General features: G+C 55.1%; 2 protein-coding genes across 3 annotated transcripts; both read right to left on the bottom strand.

The window, feature by feature from the left end:
• Positions 1 to 367: 367 nt before the first annotated feature.
• Positions 368 to 5,429, bottom strand: LOC137906395 (malate dehydrogenase, cytoplasmic-like). 2 transcript variants are annotated; one of them, XM_068750655.1, is made up of 9 exons: positions 5,376 to 5,429; positions 3,103 to 3,201; positions 2,766 to 2,862; positions 1,960 to 2,135; positions 1,727 to 1,849; positions 1,272 to 1,448; positions 1,075 to 1,188; positions 751 to 840; positions 368 to 674 (listed from the first exon to the last, which is right to left on the bottom strand). In XM_068750655.1, the coding sequence occupies exons 1-9, from the start codon at positions 5,427 to 5,429 to the stop codon at positions 552 to 554; spliced, it is 1,053 nt and encodes a 350-aa protein (XP_068606756.1). In that variant the 3' UTR covers positions 368 to 551. The 2 variants fall into 2 exon arrangements, with proteins under 2 accessions (XP_068606756.1, XP_068606757.1); XM_068750656.1 differs by lacking the exon at positions 5,376 to 5,429 and adding an exon at positions 4,095 to 4,190.
• A 7,582-nt stretch (positions 5,430 to 13,011) lies between these two features.
• LOC137906431 (homeobox protein OTX1 A-like) lies at positions 13,012 to 16,802 on the bottom strand. The gene is made up of 4 exons (XM_068750693.1): positions 16,690 to 16,802; positions 15,285 to 15,450; positions 14,822 to 14,973; positions 13,012 to 13,984 (listed from the first exon to the last, which is right to left on the bottom strand). Exons 2-4 carry the CDS (start codon positions 15,379 to 15,381, stop codon positions 13,298 to 13,300), a joined length of 936 nt encoding a protein of 311 aa, XP_068606794.1. The 5' UTR covers positions 15,382 to 15,450; positions 16,690 to 16,802; the 3' UTR covers positions 13,012 to 13,297.
• Positions 16,803 to 17,810: the final 1,008 nt, after the last annotated feature.

Raw genomic sequence — 17,810 nt, 5'->3', positions numbered from 1 at the left:
ATCAAATGGAGAATCATGTGATCAATGCCGATCAGCAGGGATCAATAATGAATAGAAATCCATCATCAATATGAACACCGACAGTAGAACAGGACGATGCCTGATGAGCTGCGTCCCGTGGTCTTCATCACCTGAGCGGGAACCAATGAAACGGGTGGGAGGGTCCTAACGTTATTCCAGCCAATGAGAGGAGAGCGTCTCTCTCTCTCTCTCTCTCTGCTGTTTGTGCTCAAACGCTCTGAACTGACAGCTGATTGGCTGACGATGACTGGTCCCGACTTTCTCCCCAGACTTGTCTGGGTGAAGGTCCGCCCCCGTCGGCGCGACGTCCTGATCTGGACCCGGATGCTTCAATAAAGACGCCCGGTTTGCTTGACTCGGTTTATTGGTAGAACTTGTTCAGTTAGTTTCTGGACAGCTAGTGTGTCATTGGGGGGGGGGGGGGGCCTGGAGACGCAAACACACACACACACACACACACAGCGGCTGGGGCGGGGTCTTCATAGCCGCGAGCAGCCCCCCCTCAGGGGGCCCTGCTGCTGGCGGGACAGTCACTGGGACAGGAACTCGACCGCGGTGTCCCGCTCCTCCACCAGCTCCTCCGCCGTGGCGGCCATCTTGGCACGGGAGAAATCATTGATGGGGAGTCCCCCCACAATCTTCCAGGATTTGTTCTGTGGAGGACGGGGGAGGGCAGGGGGGCGTCAATTAGCCAATCACTGAGTGCTGTCACTGATCGGACGGCCTCACCTTGATCTGCACAGGGAAGGAGTAGATCAGGTCCTCCGGGATGCCGTAGGCGTTTCCGCTGGAGGACACGCCCATGGAGACGAACTCGCCCTGCCGGCAGAAACAACGGTCAGTCTGGACCCGCAGCAGAACCGAGCGTGGCTCCGCCTCTTTGTGACATCATCAGGTTGTCCTTGTGACTTCAGCCAATCAGCAGAAGAACCGCGCCGATGTAAATGTATCCGCTCTGGACCCGCCCCTCGAGATGTCTAGTTCCGTTACATTCATGATGTCATCAACACGCGGGGGTGAACCCGAGTCCTGCGGCCTGCCGGGTTCACTGACCTCCTTGGTGCCGAACCAGATGTCCCTCATGTGGTCACAGATGGCCTTGGCGGCAGACATGGCGCTGGACAGCTTCCTGGCCTTGATGACGGCGCCGCCGCGCTGCTGCACCGTCTGCAGGACGACACGGAAGAGACGCTTTGTGAAGGAGACAGGAAGTGAAAGGGTGCAGCAGCGAGGACGCGGCGAGCGCTCACGGAGATGAAGCCGGCGTGGAGCCAGGCGTCGTCCTTGACGGCGTCGTACACGGGCACCTCGCCGCCGTGGGCGTTGACCTTGGCGTGATGGACGTCGGGGTACTGGGTGGAGGAGTGGTTTCCCCAGATGATGACGTTTTTCACTTTGTCTGAGGACACGCTGCAGCGCATCGCCACCTGAGGACAGACCACGGTATTACAGCTAGCTAACCGCCATGTAGCCCGCCAGCCCATCATTTAGTGTGCTCCAGTTCAGCATCCTGTGTGTGGCAGCGCTAACGCTAGGCTAAGGCTAACGCCCGGTGGGCCGGGTCTGCGTACCTGGGCGCTGGCTCTGTTGTGGTCCAGTCGGGCTAAGGCTAACGCCCGGTGGGCCGGGTCTGCGTACCTGGGCGCTGGCTCTGGTGTGGTCCAGTCGGGCTAAGGCTAACGCCTGGTGGGCCGGGTCTGCGTACCTGGGCGCTGGCTCTGTTGTGGTCCAGTCGGGTCAGGCAGGAGAAGTTCTCTTTGGGGATGGATGGAGCCGACTTGGAGGCGATCAGACAGTTGGTGTTTGCCGGGTTTCCCACCACCAGAACCTGACATGGAAATCAAGCGTCCCCATCAGACTGATCCTACGTGTTCCTGCTCTCCCTCCAGAACTAACCCGAACCCAACAGAACACGGGGGGGGGGGGGGGGGCACCCACCTTGACGGTCTTCTTGGCGTGCTTCTCCAGAGCTCCGCCCTGCGTCTTGAAGATGGCCACGTTGGCCTTCAGCAGGTCCTTCCGCTCCATCCCCTCCTTCCTGGGCATGGAACCCACCAAGATGGCGGCGTCGACGTCTTTGAAGCCCACCTCCACCTTGTCGGTGGGGATCACGTCTGTGGAGGAGGGGTTAAGGTTACCGTAGCGATCACTATCGATGAGCGGCTCCACCAGCTGTGCACCGAAGCTGCTATTGATACGTCAACAACCAATGAGGCTCCTCCCCCATCGGGATCAGAGACCGTGGCCACGCCCCGGGAGCTGATGGAGCGTTATTGATCAGGAGTATTGATATTTCCATCTCCTGTTTGTTCAGGTAACGTCTGCTGCCATCAGGACGGACTTCGGCCAAAGGTTCACGCCCTCGTTCTCGTAACGTCCAGCGCTGCTCTGATTGGCTGCCGTGGTGCTGAGCCATCGACCAACCAGAGGAAGCGTTTTAGAGCCTCCTCCGGCAGCAGCGAGGTCATGGAGGAGACGCGCACACACGCACACGCACACGCGCACACACGCACACGCACACGCACACGCACACGCACACGCACACACGCACGGCTCCCTTAGCCTGGGCGCTAACTTAAAGCTAGCTATCTGAACTGAATGCGTAGAAACATTTAGATCGGGTTTCTTTGAAAAGCCTCTGATGAAGCTTTTGTTGCCGCTTCCCGATTGGTTGAGTTTTACTAACCCTAACCCCGCCCCCTGATGACCCCCCCCCCCCCCAGTCTAAAGCAGGACTCACGCACCCCTCAGCAGGGGGAGGGCGCAGTCCTGCAGCTCCATGACGACGCCGTCCAGCACCGGCAGCATGGGGGGGATGTCCAGCAGGACCAGGACGATGGGCTGGACGGGGGGGGGGGGGGGAGAGCAGAGCTTATTGACCAGCAGACAGCGCCCCCTACAGGCCCCCTACAGGCCCAGCAGCAGGCACCGCCCCCTTTCATCTCTGATCCGACGTCATTCTAACATGTATTATTCATGATGTCATTATGTAACACCCGCCCAGCTGCAGCTTCGGGGGGGGGGGGGGGGGCGGGGTTACATAAGCTGCAGGTTACATAAGCTCCTCGGCTGCTTCCTTACCTGGTCCTTCCCAAACACGTCTCCTCTAGCGATGCCGTACAGCAGAGAGTAGGCGATCTGGCCCGCGGCGCCGGTCACCACGACACGGATCGGTTCAGCCTGCAGGGAACGACAGGCGCCGTTAAACACGCCGTCAAGCACGCCGTCAAACACGCCGTCAAGCACGCCGTCGAACACGCCGTCGAGCACGCCGTCAAACACGCCGTCGAACACGCCGTCGAACACGCCGTCGAACACGCCGTCGAGCACGCCGTCAAACACGCCGTCAAACACGCCGTCAAACACGCCGTCAAACACGCCGTCAAACACGCCGTCAAACACGCCGTCAAACACGCCGCTCACCCGTCCCCGTCCTGCTGTGGCGGGTTCCATTTGGAGAGTCAGAAAATGTCCTCGATGACGTCAGCACACAATAAATACAATAAATCAATACGTCCTGCATCAGAGAGGAGCCGACAGGTGTCGCCACGACGACGACAACAACAACAAATGTTTCTGTCTGAGCGGGGGTCAAAAGCTGCCCCGGAAGTCTACATCCGATCTTCGTGTTTCCAAACCCTGGCTTCTACGTCACGGCTTCTACGTCACGAAGGGAAAAGCGGAACGGTGTCACGTGACCGCGGCGCGCGCCTCTGGCGGGAGAAAATGACTCGTCCGTCACCTTGACCCTGAACGCTAGTTCGATTTATCGATTCAAACCTGATACATTTCCCCTCGTCATCGGTTAACGAAACATCCGGCCGCTGACGTCACAGTCTGCTCATTGAAACGGGGACGGCAGAAGAGTCTGACGTCATAAAACGAATTTAAAACCTATACTTATCCCATTTACAGAAGCCGATCCGGCATCAAGCACCGCAGGCGAAGCTAACGGCTAACAGCGCCACGAAGCGGGCTCGAACCTTCAAACACGAACCGAACCGAACCGAACCCGTGACGACCGGTCCGACCGACGCGTTAGCGTTACAACCCGCCGCTGGAGCCCCGCTCACCATGTTAAGCTCGGAGTCTGCGGGAGTCTGCGGGAGTCTGCGGGAGTCTGCGGCGCTGCGTCCCTGCTCGGAGTCGGACTGGACGGCGGGGTCACCTCTATCCTTCTGTGGAGTCACGCGGAACGAGCGCCCGTCGTGCGCAGTGGGACTTGTAGTCTTTAGGGCACACGAGCACAGGCTGTTCCTACTAAAACACCGGACAAAAGACACCATGTCCCATGGTGCTCCGCGCGCTGCTCGACGCACCCACCAGGGAAGAGGGACCGCCCGCCCCCCGAATCTCTTCATGTCACAGAATGCCGCACGATAGCGCCCCCACGTGGACACAAGCAGAACTGCACGATTGATTCTGTGATCTGTTTTTGTTGGCACTCGATTTCCCGTAAAGTGTCAAATAAATAAATAATAATCTTTGACTCGTGCAAACAACAAATCTCAGACATTATTGTTGTAGTTAATCCCTAAAAACATCCCGGAAACCCTCGAGAACGACGACCTCGTAAACATCCTGTAATCCTGTGTTCTACAGGCATATTCTCAACCTCATGTCTCCCTGGTTGAGTGGGGTGGGGGAGGTGCCGATCCTCCAATCAGAGCGGAGGATATCAGTGACGTTATTTAGCCCTCATCCAATCAGAAACGCCGCTTCCCTTTGTGCAGAGCTAAAACCGGAGCTGACCGTGGTGCTGATAATCTCAGAACAGGAAGGACGTCACGCGGACTTCAAAATAAAAGCACAACGCTGCTGCTTCATCGTAAACCGTACCAACCATGATCTTATCAAGCAGACACGACATGAACCTAATTAATTTACAGCTTAATGTTGTATTATTATCTAGTTATTACTATATATATATATATTTATAGCTGATTGTAACTGATCATTTGTTTTATGTGCTATAAATACATTGTGACCCTACAGAGAATAAGTGATTAATGAATGAACGAACTATTTTCCAGAGGGAAATAAACGTCCACACAATGAAGACACACTCGGAGCTTTTATTTTGAAGACCTCACCGGATACGGAAGCGATTACGCCGGACAGCTTCACCGATTGGCTCAACAACTCGCCAAAGCTGCCATCGAGAATCGAGTCTAACAGAATGAATGATGACGGGATGAGAAACAGACGCTACCTGCGTTACGGTGGTGTCAGGTTTCACACCTGACGTAAAAACACGGGCCCTGTCTCCGTGGATTCACCAGGATCCACGTCATGCTGCGTTCAAAGACACGCGTTCAGCGCGGGCCCGTCGGCCGACTCACCTTTCGACTCACCTGCGAGGAAAGCGCCTGCGTCACCAGATACATGGAGGCCAGCAGAGTGAGCATGGTCCCGGTCCGGTCCGGTTCGGTTCGGTTCGGTGACGGCCTCTGACGCAGACTCCTGAGAGACGGAAACAGAGGCGACCATAAACGGTGCCGTGGCTCGAGTTTCGCCTCCCGTCGCGCCTCCCGTCGCGCCTCCCGTCGCGTCTCCCGTCGCGCCTCCCGTCGCGCCTCCCGTCGCGTCTCCCGTCGCGCCTCCCGTCGCGCCTCCCGTCGCGCCTCCTGCACCTTGAACGCACCGCCGCAGCCGGTCTAGTCCCTTAATGAGATTCTGAGGACGTAAACAGCAGCTTGCTGGACTGATAAAGCTTCAACACGTGATCACAGGTTTTATTCATCACACACACCTAAATAAAGAGGGCGTATGACGTCACTGCAGAGGTCAGAGGTCAGGGAATGCGACGGTGTGGAGAATCCAAGTGTGTTTTTGGGTCACGTGAGGACAGCAACACCTTCCAGGTATAAATACAGATTACACCAGCTGTCTGTGCGTGTGTGTGTGCGTGTGTGTGCGCGTGTGTGCGCACGTGTGTGCGTGTGTGTGTGTGTGCGTGCTGTTTATTTTGTCATTACTGACCAGCATCGTTGTGAGGACATGAAAATAGTGGCAGGATGCTGGATGGGGGGGGGGGGGGCACGGATGAATGAGTGACGGCGCCGAAGCCCTGACCCAGTCCGAGGTGAAGGTCCATGCAGGCCTCAGGGACATCCCGGTACACGAGGCTGCTGGGGGACAGCGGGGGACAGCGGGGGACAGTCAGGGTCCATCCAGAGGACGAGAACCCATCCAGGGTCATCAAAAACACACCTTAGGTCTCAGCCAATCAGAAACGCTCAAAGAATGCAGGACAATGATCTTCAGATCCAGGCGATTCCTCCTCCTCCTCCTGCTCCTGCTCCTCCTCCTCCTCCTCCTCCTCCTCCTCCTCCTCCTCCTCCTCTATTTCATTGTTTCTGGTTGCTCTTGGTTGTAACGACCCCTTTCATCGTCACTATCTGACTAACTCACGCGAGATTTCAGTCGAAATGCTGCTGGTGACGTCACAGCGGAACGGAGCCGAAGCCCTCTCTAAACCCTCTGAGTTGCTGCTACACCTCTGCGCTGCCAGTAGGGGGCGCCACACGCACAAGGGATGGATCGAACGCGACCCGGACCCGGTTCAGTCCTGCTTCACCTTCACCTTTGAATGACGTCAACCTTTATTTTTCCGAAGCAGGATGAGAGAAAATCCTGTTCTTCCTTTATTGTGTTCATTTTCTTCTTCGGAAAGATCTACTGGAATGACGTCATCAACAGGATATAAAAATGTGAAACCATGATGCAAACATTTATTATTGTGTAATAGTTAAAAACCTTTATTAAAGATGGATCAAAATAAGAGGATTCCTGACTGGCTGATTAAATTAAACTAGTTAAAAAAATATTTTAACAATTAATCCTAACTCAGTAAATTCGAATTCCTGAATTTTATATTTATTAAATATGAAATGAAATCCTTTTATTAATCATCATCTGCTGACACATACAATGAAATCGAATGACACAATTAAATATCAAGTTGTTTCCACCTGTGGTGCACCTGATCAGGGGTGTGTCCATAGGGGTGTGTCCATAGGGGTGTGTCCATAGGGGTGTGTCCAGAGGGGTGTGTCCAGAGGGGTGTGTCCAGAGGGGTATGTCCAGAGGGGTCTGTCCAGAGGGGTGTGTCCAGAGGGATGAGTCCAGAGGGGTGTGTCCAGAGGGGTGTGTCCGCGGAGGGGGAGGAACTCCATGACATCAGCGGCGTGGAAACAAGGGGCATTGTGGGAGACCACAGGTTGAACTCGCCGTTCTTGAGATTTCGTTTGGCCCCTCCTCCTTGCGTGACTCAGGCAGGACAGCTGGGGGAGGGACTGGCGCCGCCCCCATCTGCTATTTTACTGCAGGTGGTTGCGATGCACCTGCATCACCGACCTGGAGGCGGAGCCTTGCCCGTCTGCAGGCCGCATCAGTGGATCTCTCAGCGACAGCGATGGCGCCGCACTCCTGTGGGGACCGAGACCCGGGATTAAAAGGTGTTCAGAACCTCCGATAGCGATGGCAGCGACCCCCCGACCCCCCGACCCCCCGACCCCCGCCCCCACCCCAATCTGCTTCCTGCTTCAGGAAACAACCTTCATCCCAAAACAAATCTCTTGCACGGGGCTTGAACCCATCACTTGTCAAGGCGCCAACTCTTGGCAACCCTTTGGTCCCGCCCCTCTCACTCTCATCCCCGCCCCACGCTCTTTGGCAACAGTAACCGCCCCTTCGCGGCGTCTTCCTCTTCCCCTGCCAATCACACTTACTCCACCATCTGCCTGGAATGGCGCTGATAGAAGACGCCCTGAAGTGCTGGGGCGGCGCCAGCGCCATCTGTCTGCACGCCGATTAATGGTCGACGGACGAATCAGAGTGGAGTCCTCGATCCGCAGGCCGGAGAGGCGCGGCCTCGCCGTTTGGCCTCGCCGTTTGGCCTCGCCGTTTGGCCTCGCACCGACGCAACAATGTGAGGAATTCTCACGTCTGTCGCCTCAGATCACGTCTCCGGGCCGGAACGCCACGGCGCCAGGCCTTCCTCCTCCTCATCGCCACGAGGAGAGCTCGTCCTTCAGGATCCAGAGGAGGCCGTCGCTTTTCAACGATGATGTCATCATCGGGAGAGAATCACTCACTCATGTCGCCGATTGATTATGGATAATGGATCCTGACCTGATGGGGCGCGTCCCGCTGTTAGCTAATGCTAATACTCTGACTAGTTCATTAGCGTTAGCATTAGCCTCACGCTGGTCTGGTCTGATGGTCCCGCTGAGGTCCAGGATCAGGGTCGGACCAGAACCAGATCTGGAGAAAACGTTGACTCTTGTGTGCCCTATTATTCGTCTGCCCCCCCCCCGCCCCCCCACCTGTCACCTTGTTGCTCACCTCTGGGTGAACCTTTCAGCCCGTCCTCTGGGACAGCAGTCCTGAAGGGTTGGGCGTCTTTAACCTTTGTAAAGTCTCACCGGCGTGCCGACACGCCCACGCCGTCGTGTCCCCTCTTGCCCGGCTGCGAGTCCTGCGGCCATTTTGGGTGAGGCCTGGCGGAGGACGCCACCGACAGACGTATCATCGACGAGTCTGCAGAGAAGAGGCGGATTAATTCTGGAGAGTTCAGCCATCTGTCGATCGGAAATGCATTCCAGACACGTGCACTGACAAGACGTCTGTCAACCTGGGGACACCCTAATCCCCCCCCCCCCCCGCCATCATGGACTGGCTGGACTGGGAGAGCACCCGCCTGAAAACACTGACAACTGGAGGAGCCGTCCGTTTAGTGACCCGTGAAGAATGTCTCGTCTTTCACCATCATTAAGGGTTTGAGGGGTCATGTGATCACAGATCACGTTAGATGGCCACGCCCCCAGCAGCCGATCGGAGCGACTCGTGGACACGCCACCTGCTGAAGGTCGAGCCCCCGGCCGTCTGATGGGGGGAGTGTTTGTGACATCACCACAAAGAACGGATGGACGCCGCCGTCACCTCCTCCAGGCGAGGAGCGCGGCGCTCCCTCACGCTCCTCCTTGTGAAAGGAGCAGAGTAAAAAAGGAGAATGAAAATGGAGGCTGACCTTTCCTGCTGTTCCTAAACAAACATTCTCCAGCTTGTTTTGGGGTCAACTCCCGCCCTGCAGAACAACAACAGCCCGACGCGGTGAAAGTAGAACATAAACATGCTGATCAACTTCCTGTCCAGAAAGGAAATGAATGGTAAGTAGAAGGAAGGGGGCTGGAAGAGAGGAGTGACCCCCCCCCCCAACAGTTCCAGGCAGCTTGTCCTTCACGGGTCGACCGCTGAGCCCGGAGGATTGTCAAGGAGGGGTCGGAGCCGCGGAGCATGAAAGAGGATAGAAGGGGGGGGGGGCTCGCTCTTCAAACGACTCCCTCCTCCCCCTCACTTAAAAGACATTTGAAGGGGTCAAATTATTAACACCCCTCTGTTCACTTTAAAGAGCACAAAGCCTGCTTCAGCTTTAATTACACACACACACACACTCACGCACACACACACACACACACTCACACACACACACACACGTACACACACACACACACACGTACTCACACACACACACACGTACACACGTACACACACACGTACACACACACACACACGTACACACACACACACACACACGTACACACGTACACACACACGCTACACACACACACGTACTCACACACACACACACACGTACACACACACACACACACACGTACACACACACACACACACGCTACACACACTCACGCACACACACACGTACACACACACACACACACGCTACACACACTCACGCACACACACACGTACACACAGACACACACGTACTCACACACACACACACACGTACCCACACACACACACACACGTACTCACACACACACACACACGTACACACGTACACACACACACACACGCTACACACACACACGTACTCACACACACACACACGTACACACACACACACACGTACACGCACACACATATCCAGAGACCCAGACGGTCCAGTTTGGTTCCACGGCTCCACGAAACAGCACCGAACCTTCTGGGTCTGATAATGATGATGATGATGATGATGATGACGACACATTTTCACCCCCTGATGTTTCCTCGCATGTTGATGTGTTGCTATGGTTACCAGATGATAACTTCTTCCAGCGTTTGAAGAAAGCGAATCAGAAACGCAAAAACAGGGAAGTTTGCGTTTGTGCTGCAGGACGAGACGTTAAAGCGTGGAGGGGAGGCTCAGGTGAAGAGGTAGCGGCAGAGCTAACGCGTTAGCCTCGTGCTAGTACCCGACAGTAGACGACGTGTTTAATGGTTTTAAGTAGCGTTTTGAGTCGCTGACTCAGCGTTCGGTTACGCTCTGCTGACTTTAATCCGGGGTGTCGTGTTGCACGGCCCGTCAGTCAGCCCGAGCAGCCGGCGCCCAAACGCCTGCTCCGACTCGTCGCTGCAGCGCCAGAGGCCAGAGTCCAGGCAAATAATGAGGAACCCGCCCAGAGCGACCTCCAGAGCGACCCCCGGAGCGACCTCCAGAGCGACCTCCGGAGCGACCACCAGAGCGACCACCGGAGCGACCTCCGGAGCAACCTCCAGAGCGACCCCCGGAGCGACCTCCGGAGCGACCTCCAGAGCGACCACCGGAGCGACCTCCAGAGCGACCTCCGGAGCGACCTCCAGAGCGACCCCCGGAGCGACCTCCAGAGCGACCTCCAGGACCGTTTATCAGGAAAAATTACAAATTCAATGCCTTGATTTTAAAATCAAAGCCATCGTACTCTCATTATTTGACCTCCTTCCACCTGCGATGGAACGAGGTCACATGACCGGACCTCAGATCAAACGTGTTCCCATTAGTGCCGACCCGGGCCGGGATCAGCAGAACATTCCTCTCCGGCGCTCCAGGACTCGACTTAATGGGGATTCCCTGGAAGGCGCCGGCGCTCCTTCTTCTTCCTCCTCTGCTGCTGCTTTAAGGGTTAATCCTTGGGAAACGTCCCCGTAGCGGCCCCTTTGAAGCCCCCCCCCCCCCGTCAGTCGGGTAAGTACGGCCCCCAGTCCTCTGAACCATTAGATCAGGCTTAGCCACGGCCTGACAAACAGATTTTCCGTCGCCGTTTGTGTCACGGAGGGCCCCCCCCGTCAGCCAGACGGTTCTGCGGGTGTGAAACTTTGGGTCCAGAACCGTCCCCGTGTGTTCCGTCCATCGTCAGCGTCATTGATCGGCAGTCGATTCCATTGCTGTTTCATTAATAAAGGAGCAAACTGCTTGTGTCTAGCGTTTAAAACTTACAGAGCGACCTCCAGAGCGACCTCCAGTGCGACCTCCAGAGCGACCTCCAGTGCGACCTCCAGCGCGACCTCCAGCGCGACCTCCAGAGCGACCTCCAGCGCGACCGCCAGAGCGACCGCCAGAGCGACCTCCAGAGCGATCTCCAGCGCGACCTCCAGCGCGACCCCCAGCACAACCTCCAGAGCGACCTCCAGAGCGACCTCCAGAGCGACCCCCAGAGCGACCTCCAGAGCGACCTCCAGCGCGACCTCCAGCGCGACCTCCAGCGCGACCTCCAGCGCGACCTCCAGCGCGACCTCCAGCACGACCTCCAGAGCGACCTCCAGCGCGACCGCCAGAGCGACCTCCAGAGCGATCTCCAGCGCGACCTCCAGAGCGACCTCCAGCGCGACCGCCAGAGCGACCTCCAGAGCGATCTCCAGCGCGACCTCCAGCGCGACCCCCAGCACAACCTCCAGAGCGACCTCCAGAGCGACCTCCAGCGCGACCCCCAGAACGACCTCCAGAGCGATCGGTAGCAGGCCCAGGTATTCTAACCATTTCATCGTTTTTATTTTCCTTTGCTTTGAGGATTAAAATCAAAGGAAACGCTGAAACTGCAGTTTGAACTGGAATAAAACAGGAAGTAAATAAGAGGGTCAACGGGACAGACGAGACAAAGACGTTTCTGGACTTTGGTTGCTCTCATCTAATCTCCTCCTTTGATGTCGGCCGTCTGTCTTTCCCGTCGCTGATATGAATATTCATGAGGGGGGGGGGGGTTCTTAAGCAGCCATTTTGTGCAGGACACGTCGGCCGCTGACAGTCGCTCAGGATTAGGGGCCGGCGGTCCCTAATCCCTCCCGCATCGTAATCTGTTTACCGGCGTGCAGATGAAGCGGCCCCCCCGCCGTGACATCGCTGCTCCGCTCGCCTCGCCGAGGCCCCTCCCTTTCTCGCCGAGCGTGAACTCGCTGATGGCGGCGGATGTTGACGGTTGGTCCGAATTTACGATGGCTAACTCGCTAGCTACGTCAGACTAAGCTACGCTAACCAACACAGGCACAGCTGAGACGCCGTGCTTTACAGCGAGGACATGCTTTGGCTTCCCTCGTGGGCGCCATCAGCTGACGGGACTCGGTTCTGCTCCGCCTCCAGCGGGCGCTAACATCCGGCCCGGGCTCTGGTGGATCAGCGGGTCGTCTTGCTGTCCAGGACTTTGTTGGACGGCAGGTGGGCGCCTCTATGGGACCTGGTCCGATCAGGACCGGTGTGGCGGTCCCTGGGGGACACAAAGGCGCTCCAAGACAGCGAGGCGCTGAATCACTTTGCCACAAAGAGGAGGAATAAAGGTTCGACCCCCACGGGGAGCGGCGGCGGATAAAGGGGCGCCAGGAACAGCTGTTCAGAGAGGAGCGTCCTTTCTCTGAACACGCCCTGAAGATTAGTCGCCAGTAGAGCCCGGCGGGACGGGGCGCCACAAACACGCGTCCCGGGCGCCATGTTTGTCCAGCTGCTGGGGGACGACGAGAGGAACCGGACCGCTGTTAATTAAAATCGTGATTCAAGTCATCATGGCCAATCAGAGAGCGGCATGCCGGCGTACATGTTTGCTAGCCCTACGGATGTAGAACCAATCAGACGATCCGATCCTCAGGAATAAAGGTTTCTGTGGACATTTGAACACAACTTTATTGCAAGGACAGAACGTACAGCTGACATTGAACGCATCACTGACAGCGCGTCTGACTCAAAACACCAACATCTGGATCGTTCCCCGGACAAACGAGGACAGGAACCGGGAAGCAACCAGACTCCACCCTCGGGGTCCGGTGGGTGGAGTCTGGACCGTAATCCAATCAGGTGGCTTCAGAAACGTTTCAGCCTGTTCGGTTTCCTCGAGTTCTGGAGGAGAGAAATAATCCCAGACGAGAAAACGGCGCCGAGTCGCTTCACATTTCGCTCGAGTTTGTAAAAGGATGTTTGAAAGGTAACCGGCTACGACAAGAGGCAGAGAAGAAGAGAAACAGGAAGTCAGAGCACTTGGAAGCGCCATGCAGCCTGGTCTTTGTAGTCCAAACAGTCGGAGGCGTTGAAGTTGAGCTTCCAGGCCGCCGCCTGCTCTTTGTAGTCCAGACAGTCGAGGCCGGGCGTGGCGTACGCCTGGTGGGGGTGATGGGGGGGTCCTGCCGTCTGGCCGAGGTGGTGGTGGGCGTGTCCCGTCATGGGGCCGAGCTGGTGATGTGGATGATGGTGGGGGTGCATCGGCGCCAGGTAAGAGCCGCAGTCCATGCCGCCGAAGTAAGACCCCGAAGCCGAGGGGGCGTAACCCTGGCCGTAGGCCGCAGCCGTCTGGCTGTAGGACACCGGGTAGGACGGCGCCCCCCCACTGCCGGAGGACGACACGGAGCGCTGCATGCAGGAGGCGCTGGTGGGGACGGCAGCGTCAGGCAGAGTGGGCGGAGCTGGAGAGATGGGCGCCGGACTCCAGATGGACGACACCGGGGCGGCGATGGAGGGGGAGGAGCTGATGAGAGCAGGACCCCCGAGACGGGAGGAGACAGAGGAGGCGGAGCTAGACGCCACCGGCGGGGTGAACGGGCCGCTGCTCTCTGACCCGGGGCTCCCCCTCATCGGCGACGACTTCTTCGTTGGTTTCACCTTGGCGCTGCCGCTCTGCTGCTGCTGCCGACACTTAGCCCGTCTGTTCTTAAACCAGACCTGAGGAGGAGGAGAGGCCGAAGGTCAGAACCCAGCGGTGCTCTGACCTTTGACCTTTAGGGTCTCATTCTACTCCTTTTCACACACCACAGAAGAAGAACGTGTCTGGCGTTCCGGCTTTAGAACCGGCGTGATGTGAACTGAACTGTAAGGTAAACAGCAGGGCGACAGGAAGTAGATCCATATAAGGACGCTCTGGAGACAGGCGGCACGTCTGGACGAATAAAGTCAGGTTTGTTTGTGCTGTCTGAACATTTCCCGACAAAGGTGAGACACGTGAACCGGAACGTGAACCGGAATGTGAACCGGAACGTGAACCGGAACGTGAACCGGAACGTGAACCGGAACGTGTCGCCCCCCGGAGGACTTTTATTTTATTTTATTTAAACTCGTCCCCTCAACTCAAGAACAGACGCTGAGAGAAGTCAATAAAAACATGGGGTGTGTTTACATGTAAACAGAAACAGGATCGACTCACACCATTATTCCGTGTGTAAATAAAGAGTTTATTTATTTCAGAACTGGAAAACCAGAATTTAAAAAAACTACCTAGAATAATTGAATCTAAATAAATGTTTATTGTTAATAGATAATTATAGAAATGTCTTCTATCTAACAAGCGTCGACTTTAAATCGATTATCAGACACCTGTCAATCCAGAATTGATTAAATACTGCTGTCAGGTCGATGACGTTGATCGACAGCCCAATGACTAAACAACAACAACAACATCGGCTAACTTCTAATCAGCTGTTCATTAAACCGTAAACGAACGAATGAATTCAAAGCGTTTCACGGTGCCCGATGACGTCACGGGCCCGGGCCCGGGCCCCTCACCTGCACCCTGGACTCCGGCAGGTTGATCTTCAGCGCCACCTCCTCCCTCATGAAGATGTCCGGGTAGCGCGTCCTGGCGAACAGCGACTCCAGGACGTCCAGCTGCGTCCGGGTGAAGGTGGTCCGTTCCCGGCGCTGCTTGCGCGGGTGGCCTGGGGGACGGGAAGGACCGGACTCATTCTCATTCGGATTACATTCGGATTCGTTTGAAACAACTTTCAGATTTTCAACATGTTTTAATTTTCGGGAAAATGTTAGATCGATGCTTAAATTTAAAAACAAGACAAATTAATAATGAATTCGTTTTAGTTTCGTTTTCGCGATAATTAAAAGAGGTTTGAAACACTTTCTGACCGGTTTCCGTTTCATCTTTAACCGACCAGAGTTAACAGATTTAATTATTGTCAGAGGTTCTCCTGCTGAAATACCTCCGTGGAGTATTAGAAGTACTTTTACTCCGTACCTGGGTAGCCCACTGACGGGCGCAGCAGGTCCATGGCGGTTCCGCTCAGGCCCAGTCCGGTCATCCCGTACGGGGCCTGTTTGAGGTAAGACATCATGCTCGAGGCGCGGCGGGACCGGAGTCCGGACGGGCGGAGAGCTGCGCCTCTCCCGGGTTGGGTCGGTTCCTGCGGGGGGGGCAACGAACAAATGTCTGCGTGATGAAACGGAATAAAAGGACATTTTAAATGACTTCAAAGTTAACTTAGTTAAATTAGGTTCAGATGAATTGTTGCGTCCTGATGAAATAAAACACACACAGGATTATATTTACATTCTGTGTTTAATTGAGGCGGACGGGCCTGAACTTTATATATTATCGATCTCAGCACCTCGAAGAAATCCTTCACGGTGAACCGTCTCGGTCTGGCGGCGGTTCCTTCACGGGTCCGTTTAACGGATGACGCCAAACAGCTGGACTTTAATAAAGGCCTCGGGTTTTACATCTGGGTTAGACGTTCTCTCTTTTTTGGCTTCTATCCTCTTAGAAAATTCATTTTCTTATTCTGTTAATTAAAATAGACACCAGTTTGATATTTTTTTACTTTAAAATTGTACTTTTTACTTCTGTTATTTTTTGCGTGGGAAAATAATTATCTTAAATAAATCTGAAAATTCAAAATTACAGCCAATTGTGGAATTAAATAAAAAAAACAATTGAATGGGATTAAAGGTAATAATTTGCGTATGAAAACAAATATCTGCAGATAAAACTTTTGTGCAGCCTGAATAAACTGTTAAATGTAAACTGCGCAAATCATTGTGTTTAGACAAGAATTTCCATAATCCGCCGGGGGGGCTTTCAGCAGCTAAAAGCCCACTAATAGCAGCTTTTCTGCGGTGAAAGCGGCCGCCGGCCTCCCGGTGAAACCGAACGGACACGTCACAGCCCGCAGAAAGCTGCGCTCATCTCCATAACCACGGGAAGGAGCCCAAACACGCAATGCAAATGCGTCGACACTGTGTGCAAATGAAGGCCATTACAATTTAGATGAGATCTGCAGGCCGACAATTAGCAGCAGCTCTTATCAGCGGAGTACCTGCGGAGGCCGCGGCCCGCACGGCCCGCACGGCCCGCACGGCCCGCAGAGGCCCGCAGCGGCCCGCCGAGGGCGGAGCTTGCCGGACAAACATTTATTCGGCTTTATTGAGCTTAATCGATTGTTGGATTTTGTTTTCCACTTTTTACAAGGCAATAAATTAAAGTTGAATTGTAAAACCTAAACACATGTGATTCTTTCAGGCTGGAACATCCACGCAGGTAAAGTCAGCTGAAAGGTGTTCCCTTTGATGTGATTTCTGTGGAGTTAGTAAACAAAAAGGAGGCTCGCTATTGGATAAATAAAAGGTAAACAGATGAGTCTCACCTGTGCGTCTCCCTGCAGGAAACTTTTAAACCAACGAGATCCGAACTGATATCCACATGGAGGCGACCCGCCGGGCTCCGGTGTGGCGTAAATCAGGCGCTCCTCTCGCGCGTCCTCCGGTGTCTGAGACAAAACGTAAAAACAGAACGTTTCAAAATGTTGTGACTCTTCCGCGCTCGCGCACGCGCACGCGCGCCCGGCCGGTGACGCAGGAAGACCGAAGCTCATGTCTGAGACTCGCGTCTGTTTGAGTCAAGAAAGCGCGTCCCGGCAGCCAATCACAGGACTTAACGGCGTGAGCGCGGCCAATCAGCCGACGAGCTCAATTTAGAAGCACCCGCCCCTTCGGAAAGGAACACGCGTCACGTGATTGATTTGGAACGCTCCCGAGAGAAAGTTGAGCTTCGAGGCTGACACTAATGTTGTGTTTTATTTTATCACGAGGAATGACGTCATCACTGGAATGTAAAGGAGGCGGCGTTGTTTGAGGGTTTTTAAGGCTCGAATCCCAAACCGGTGATCAGGCAGCCTTGTGTAGGTGTGTGTGTGTGTGTGTGTGTGTGTGTGTGTGTGTGTGTGTGCCTTCAGACGCGGAGCAGGGCAGAGGAAACACACGGGATCCGGATCAGATCTCAGATCTGTTGGGCCACATCTAAATCTAAAACCAGTCATGTCTGATCAGACGAGAAACAGAAACGAGGTAAAAAGTGATGATGATGTGAGGCCTCTTCATCATGTAACGTTTCAGCAGCTGAAGCTTAATACAAATAATGTGATAATATAAGATGGAACTGGCGTCGAGTCTGTCGGGTTATTATTGATTATAGGATCTTAAATCTGCTGATGATGTTGATGACTGCTGCTTGATGCTATCAGCTAGTTGCTATCCGGACATCCCGGCCTGTAGGGGGCGCCCTGACTTCGGAAGCTAAGGAGCCCGAAACGGGTTCATCAGTCGGTGTCAGGTACAGCACACAGGAACACACAGCTGTCAATCACAGCCCTGTGGCCCCGCCCCCCTCATTAAGAAGCCTAACAATGAAGGGGGGAGGGGGAAGTCAGAGACCGGAGCCATGAAACCAACGGACCCCCTCCAGAACCCATCACCCCCTGAAACACAG

The sequence above is a fragment of the Brachionichthys hirsutus genome, chromosome 17 (genome assembly GCF_040956055.1).
Source record: "Brachionichthys hirsutus isolate HB-005 chromosome 17, CSIRO-AGI_Bhir_v1, whole genome shotgun sequence".
In the NCBI taxonomy this organism is placed as follows: Eukaryota; Metazoa; Chordata; class Actinopteri; order Lophiiformes; family Brachionichthyidae; genus Brachionichthys; species Brachionichthys hirsutus.
This window is presented reverse-complemented; position numbering and strand designations above follow the sequence as displayed.

Excerpts from the sequence above, each read along its gene's own strand:
- LOC137906395 (XM_068750655.1), bottom strand. The coding sequence starts at position 5,429 with ATGCTCACTCTGCTGGCCTCCATGTATCTGGTGACGCAGGCGCTTTCC. Across the intron at positions 841-1,074 it reads TCTGGTTCGGCACCAAGGAG|GGCGAGTTCGTCTCCATGGG; the intron begins GTCAGTGAACCC and ends TTCTGCCGGCAG. Across the intron at positions 675-750 it reads CCTTCCCTGTGCAGATCAAG|AACAAATCCTGGAAGATTGT; the intron begins GTGAGGCCGTCC and ends CGTCCTCCACAG.
- LOC137906431 (XM_068750693.1), bottom strand. The coding sequence starts at position 15,381 with ATGATGTCTTACCTCAAACAGGCCCCGTACGGGATGACCGGACTGGGC. Across the intron at positions 14,974-15,284 it reads CCCGTCAGTGGGCTACCCAG|GCCACCCGCGCAAGCAGCGC; the intron begins GTACGGAGTAAA and ends CCCGTCCCCCAG. Across the intron at positions 13,985-14,821 it reads TGCCGGAGTCCAGGGTGCAG|GTCTGGTTTAAGAACAGACG; the intron begins GTGAGGGGCCCG and ends CCTCCTCCTCAG.